The 7,575-nt window shown below is 41.1% G+C and overlaps 1 protein-coding gene across 1 annotated transcript; it reads right to left on the minus strand.

Moving 5' to 3' along the window:
* Nucleotides 1–3,233: 3,233 nt before the first annotated feature.
* Nucleotides 3,234–7,041, minus strand: LOC143262694 (uncharacterized; the record flags this gene model as incomplete). The annotated part of the gene is made up of 3 exons (XM_076528245.1): nucleotides 6,697–7,041; nucleotides 3,574–6,423; nucleotides 3,234–3,301 (listed from the first exon to the last, which is right to left on the minus strand). Coding segments are annotated over exons 1-3 (3,263 nt in total), but the record flags the coding sequence as incomplete, so codon positions are not given.
* Between the last annotated feature and the right edge of the window lie 534 nt (nucleotides 7,042–7,575).

The following is a 7,575-nucleotide window of genomic DNA, read 5'->3' on the forward strand; positions in this document are numbered from 1 at the left end:
TATCTTCAAATACAGGCGAAAAAAACGAGTTAGCTTCACATCCATGCGAAACAGATGATTTAGCTTCAAATAAATTCGAAATAGACGGCTTAGCCTCAAATACATGAGAAACAAATGATTTATCTTCAGATAATTGCGATGTAAGTGATAGAGCTTCAAATGCAGGCGAAACAATCGAGTTATCTTCAAATCAATGCGAAGTGGAGCGCTTAGCTTCAAATCCACGCGATACAAATGGTTTAGCTTCAAATACTTGTGCTATACATGATTTATCTTCAAATGCAGGCGAAGCAAAAGAGTTAGCTTCAAAACCAAGCGAAACACATCATTTAGCTTCAAATTCATGCGAATCACATAGTTTAGCTCAATATTCATGCGAAACAGATGGTTTACATTCAGGTACTTCTGATAAACATGATTTAGCTTCAACTGCATGCGAAACAAACGAGTTAGCTTCAAATCCAAGCGAAACACATGATTTACATTCAAATCAATGCGAAATAGAAGGCTTAGCTTCAAATCAATGCGACGTAGAAGGCTTATCATCAAATCAATGTGAAACAAGTGGTTTAGCTTCAAATACTTGTGATATACATGATTTAATTTCAACTGCATGTGAAACAAACGAGTTAGCTTCAAATCCAAGCGAAACACATGATTTATCTTCAAATCAATGCGACGTTGAAGGCATTGCTTCAAATCCATGCGAAACGAATGGTTTAGCTCTAAGTACTTGAGATATACATGATTTATCTCCAAATACAGGCGAAAAAAACGAGTTAGCTTCAAATCCAAGCGAAACACATTATTTAGGTTCAAATCTATGCGAAATAGACGGCTTAGCTTCAAATACATGAGAAACAAATGATTTATCTTCAGATAATTGCGATATAAGTGATATAGATTCAAATGCAGTCGAATCAATTGAGTTAGCTTCAAATTAATGCGAAGTAGGAGGCTAATCTTCAAATCCATGCGAAACAAATGGTTTAGCTTCAAATACTTGTGATATACATGAATTAGCTTCAACTGCATGCGAAACAAACTAGTTAGCTTCAAAACCAAGCGAAACGCATGATTTAGCTTCAAATCAATGCGAAGTAGGAGGCTTAGCTTCAAATTCATGCGAAACAAAATGGTTTAGCTTCAAATACTTGTGATATACATAATTTAGCTTCAACCGCATGCGAAACAAACGTGTTAGCTTCAAATCCAAGCGAAACACATGATTTATCTTCAAGTCAATGCGAAGTTGAAGGCTTTGCTTCAAATCCATGCGAAGCGAATGGTTTAGCTTCAAATACTTGTGATATACATGATTTATCTTCAAATACAGGCGAAAAAAACGAGTTAGCTTCACATCCATGCGAAACAGATGATTTAGCTTCAAATAAATTCGAAATAGACGGCTTAGCCTCAAATACATGAGAAACAAATGATTTATCTTCAGATAATTGCGATGTAAGTGATATAGCTTCAAATGCAGGCGAAACAATCGAGTTAGTTTCAAATCAATGCGAAGTGGAACGCTTAGGTTCAAATCCACGCGATACAAATGGTTTAGCTTCAAATACTTGTGCTATACATGATTTATCTTCAAATGCAGGCGAAACAAAAGAGTTAGCTTCATATCCATGCGAATCAAATGCTTTAGCTTGAAATACTTGTGATATACATGATGCAGCTTCAAATGCAGGCGAAACAAACGAGTTAGCTTCAAATCCATGCGAAACACATGATTTAGATTCAAATCAATGCGAAGTACATGGCTTATCTTCAAATACATGAGAAACAAATGATTTATCTTCAGATAAATGCGATATAAGTGATATAGATTCAAATGCAGTCGAATCAATCGAGTTAGCTTCAAATTAATGCGAAGTAGGAGGATTTTCTTCAAATCCATGCGAAACAAATGGTTTAGCTTCAAATACTTGTGATATACATGATTTAGCTTCAACTGCATGCGAAACAAACGAGTTAGCTTCAAAACCAAGCGACACACATGATTTAGCTTCAAATCAATGCGAAGTAGAAGGCTTAGCTTCAAATTCATGCGAAACAAAATGGTTTAGCTTCAAATACCTGTGATATACATAATTTAGCTTCAACTGCATGCGAAACAAACGAGTTAGCTTCAAATCCAAGCGAAACACATGATTTATCTTCAAATCAATGTGACGTAGAAGGCTTATCATCAAATCAATGCGAAAAAAATGGTTTAGCTTCAAATACTTGTAATATACATGATTTAGCTTCAACTGCATGCGAAACAAACGAGTTAGCTTCAAATCAATGCGAAGCAGAATGCTTATCTTCAAATTCTTGCGAAACAAATGGTTTAGCTTCAAATACTTGTGATATACATGAGTTAGCTTCAACTGCATGCTAAACAAACGAGTTATCTTCAAATCAATGCGAAACACATGATTCAACTTTAAATCAATGCGAAGTAGAAGGATTAGCATCAAATCCATGCGACACAGATTATTTAGATTCATATACTTGCGATATAAGTGATATAGCTTCAAATGCAGGCGAAACAAACGAGTGAACTTCAAATCCAAGCGAAACACATGATTCAGCTTCAAATCAATGCGAAGTAGATGGCTTAGCTTCAAATCCATGCGAAACAAATGGTTTAGCTTCAAATACTTGCTGTTGATGACTCATCAGATGGATGACGGAGATCCTCTGAATATTGCACTTGGTGCCGACTAACTCGAAGGACCACCCACTGTAGGCGGACTAAATGAAATGCTTGTACTCTATTTGTAACACGCAACCTAACCGTTATGCGTATCTCTCTATGTCTTCTGTTCTGTTCTGTCTGAAAGTCTAAGGTGTTCTCTTCTGAAGCTCTAAAAATGTTCTGTACTTTTCTGATGTTCTGTGCTTTCTGTCTGTCTGTTCCGTCTTTTCTGTCCCCTAGAGGACCGGAGTCATGCCTAATATCACCTCGGTCCTCCCTACTTCTCTTTACCTAGGGCGGGCGGCAAGGAATTACGGTCAAATCACTGCAATCCCAAATCTAGTGAGACTGCCCCAAAACGGTGGGCCGGGAGTTAGGAGGGAGAGTGGCAAAATAACTCCTGCTAGACATCCCGCGCTGATGGGCCTACGTACCCGAACAATGCCAGACCCAACCGTAATTGACTGGACCGTAATCAAGGACCAGGAGACGTTATGACGGTGCCGCATGTGCCCGGGAACGGCCCGGGCCAGACCCATACCGTCCGGGTACCCAAGCACATAGCCCCTGCAATAAATCCTGGCCACTTGGCCGGAACATACCGCCCACCTTGAACATGCATCGCATGTTCAACTATGTCTATATTTGATAACCCATATAAGTGTAAGCTTATGATATGATTACAATCTACGTATTCTGTGTGAATATTACAATATTTACAATGATCGAAATTTACACTATACATAGTTGCGCTACACCTCGTGTGACATTTCTAAGTGATCTAAAGGTATTATACACAATTTTGTCACGGGTCGTTTAATTGTTCCGGTTCACGTTCTGACTGTTGCGACACGAATCACTCCATCTGTACCAGGGTGTACCTGAACGATTCTTCCCATGCTCCACTGTAACGGGGGTAGATTGTCCTCCTTGATGATTACCAAGGAATACACGGCTAATTTCGACGTGGTGGAATGCTGCCATTTGTGTCGTTGCTGTAACTGTTGTATACATTCCCGCTGCCACATTTGCCAGAAATGCTGGACCATTTGCTGGATTAGCTGGTATCTGTTGAGTCGAGTGACCTTGATATCTCGTAGGTCATCAGATGGCAGTGTTGTAAGGGCAGTACCAATTAAAAAATGCCCAGGAGTCAAAGGGTTTAGGTCTGTGGGATCTGAGGATAATGGTGAAAGTGGACGTGAATTTAAACTGGATTCTATTTGCGTCAGTAACGTATATAGCTCTTCGAACGTGAGCCTCTGATCTCCTATAACGCGTGTGAGGTGGTATTTAGCAGATTTGACCGCTCCCTCCCACAATCCACCAAAGTGTGGAGAGTGCGCAGGAATTAATCGCCATTCGATGGATTCCTGTCTTAGTGCGTTTGCAATCTTTTCGTTGTGTTGTTTGTCCTTAATTAAGATATTTAGCTCAACTAGCTCGTTCCGCGCCCCAATGAAGTTTGTACCGTTATCGGATATGATACAATGACATCGCCCCCGTCGGGCAATTAAACGCCGGAAACAGTTTATGAAAGCGTCGGTACTCAAGTCGGTAGCTAATTCTAAATGTACGGCCTTCGTAACGAAACATACAAAAATGCATAGGTATGCCTTGACTGTTACCTTGCTTCTCGTTCTTTCCTTTGTAAAAAATGGGCCTGCGTAATCGACTCCACAGGTAAAAAAACGTCGCGCTGGGGTGACTCTCGACGCAGGTAATTGACTCATCTGATAGGTTTGACTCAATGGGTTTGTTTTAAAGCACCGTACACATTTCCGTATGTTTCGTTTTACATTATGTTTTGCTGAGACTAAACAATACCTTGTTTGTAATGACGTTAAAACAGCCTGACATCCCGCATGCATTAACCTGTGATGTTCGCATTTGATTATTAAATCCGTTAGCGGATGCTTTGGTGGCAATATGATCGGATGTTTTTGATCGTAGTCTATGGGTGCGTTGGATAGTCTTCCGCCCACCCTGAGTAGTCCGCCATTGTCCAGAAATACATTTAGGGACCGTAGCGCACTGGAATTTGGAAGTGCTTGTTGCGTTTGTACTAATCTGATCTCTGTCGAAAATGCCTCCCTTTGCGCAAGTAATTCCAAACGTGTTCTCGCTGCATTGATTTCTATTGTTGTCAATGAACCCGTTATTAGCGAACCTGATGCGTCACCTTCTAATTTTTTAACTCGATTTCTCATAAATTTGGCAAATCTGAGACAGTATGCTATGCTTCTGAGTAATCGCGTATAGGTTGAAAATATCCTGACAATGCTACTCTCTGCAGTCGATATAGTCAACATAACCGGTTTCCTTTCCTTCTCTTCCGGAACGTCGATAGGGTTATCTAACGCGCTAGGCCATAGACTTGAGCTCTGACGTAACCAGGTGGGACCGTCCCACCAAATGGTTGTGTTCTGTAATGTACCTGGTTTTGTGCCTCGCGAAATTAAATCTGCCGGGTTGTCTTCAGAGGCTACATGTCTCCAACTATCACTTGACGTTAAACCTTGAATTTGCGATACTCTATTGGCTACGAAGGTTTTCCATTTGTTTGGGGAGCTTCGAAGCCAGGCGAGGGTGATCGTCGAATCTGTCCACAGGTATTCCTTAAACCTTACTGTGTCTAATGCTATTCTAACTTTGCTTACTACATTTGCTAGTAATAATGCACCGCATAATTCTAATCTCGGTAATGAAATGGTTTTGAGCGGTGCGACTCTGGACTTTGCACACAATAAGCGCGTTACCCAACTACCTGACAGATCCCTAGAGCGCAGGTAAACACAAGCCCCGTACGCCTTCTCGGACGCGTCTGAAAACCCGTGCAGTTCTATATCATCTAAACACTCTGAAATTGCACATCGCGAGATGTTCATTGCTCCTACCTTGCTAATATCTTGGCGGTATTGGAGCCATTGACTATGCAGGTTCTGCGGTATTGATTGATCCCAACCTATCTGAGTCTGCCATAGTTGTTGTAGGATCAATTTTGCGACTATTACAATGGGGGATATTAGACCTAACGGGTCAAAAATTTGAGCTATTTCAGAAAGAATAGTACGTTTTGTGACACGCTGGTTCTGTGGGGATTCTACTCTAAACATTAAGTGGTCGGTCGTCGGTGACCACAAGAGGCCTAACGTTTTTGGGTCTTTATCTACGGCGATTTCGCGATTTCTCTCTGTACTGTCTGTTGCTGTAACTGTCGGGCAATTGCTTGCCCATTTACGAAGGTCCATACCTGCTTGTGATAGAATTTGCGTCAGCTCCCTTTTCAGCGTTTCTATTTCCTGTTCTGTTTGAGCCCCAGTTAATAAATCGTCTACGTAAAAATCATTGATTATAACCTTACTGCTCGTCGGAAATGTGTGAGCACAGGTCAGTCCAATTTCGTGCAGAGTACGAGTCGCTAGGAAAGGAGCGGATGCTGTATCATAAGTTACTGTGTTTAACTCGTACTCTTGGACTGGGAGATGGGGCTGTGCTCGCCACAAAAGTCTTTGATACTTCCTATCTGCTGGATGAACTAAAATTTGTCGATACATTTTAGCAATATCGGCCGACAGGACGTACCGATTATATCGAAAACGAATTAAAATGGAAATTAAATCGCTTTGAACTGTAGGGCCCACTAATTGGATGTCGTTCAATGCAAGGTCTGATGAGGATTTTGCTGATCCATCGAACACAACACTAAGCTTCGTTGTCGTGCTGCCTTCCTTGAATACAGCGTGGTGGGGAAGTTAGTAGGCGGATTGCTCGTGTGTACCTTCTACAATGCGCGACATATGCCCTAACGTCTCATATTCTGACATGAATTCTGTATACTGCTGACTTTTTTCTGGATATCTTGCTAACCACCTTTCTAACGATTATAACCGCCGTTCAGCTTGCGCTCGCGAAGTACCTAATTCATTTGCGTTGGATTTAAACGGTATTCTAACGATATATCTACCGTCCGTGTCTCGTCTTATGGTTTCCCTAAAATGTGCCTCGCATTCATCGATTAACCTAGTATCGCTTGGGGTTAGTTCCTCTATGTCCCAAAACCTCTCTAATTGAGATTGTAGGTCATTGAGTGTGGCTAAACAACACTTATTGTCTTGTGATAATTTCTTGTCTGCCCAGGTAGGAGTGCCTCCCAAAACCCAACCGAGTTGGGTCTTTTGCAAGAGCAGGTTGGAAGTTGATTTATGTTGACCGACACATAGCAATGTCCAAAATATACCTGCTCCAATGAGCATATCTATTGGCCGTTGTAAATGGAATTCTGGATCGGCTAGCTCTATGTGACTTGGAATTTCTATTTTTTCTCTATGTATCTGAAAATTGGGCATGTCTGACGTGATGGTTTCTATTGATAGGCATTGTACCGTGTGTTGAGATTTATTATATCGCGAATGAATTGTTAATGTTGCTCTACCTTCTATGGAATTTACTGCCCTTCCTAATCCTGTCTCTGTTGAACTTATTGCAGTCGGTTTGATGCCGAGTCGTTGGCAAAATTCCGTGGTTATAAAATTTGCTTGAGATCCCGAATCTGATAATACCCTGCATTTATGTGACCCCCCTTGTCCTTGACATAAACTATTGCTGTTGATAATACGGCATGCCCTATTGTATTTGCTACGTTAGCTGTGAGTACTGGGGGTTCTCGCGAATCTGATTCTCCTGTAGCCGCGTAGCCTTCTTCTGCGCGTTTGAATTCGGGATTATGTAATAAGGAATGATGCTTCCTTCCACACTGTTTGCAATGACTCCGTGTACACGCCCGTACCCGATGTGCTGATGACAAACAATTGAAACACAGCCGGGCTTCTTGCACTATCTTTGTTTTTGTATTTAAATCGCTGTTCTTAAATTTCTCACAG

Source organism: Megalopta genalis, unplaced genomic scaffold (genome assembly GCF_051020955.1).
Source record: "Megalopta genalis isolate 19385.01 unplaced genomic scaffold, iyMegGena1_principal scaffold0188, whole genome shotgun sequence".
Lineage (NCBI taxonomy): Eukaryota > Metazoa > Arthropoda > Insecta > Hymenoptera > Halictidae > Megalopta > Megalopta genalis.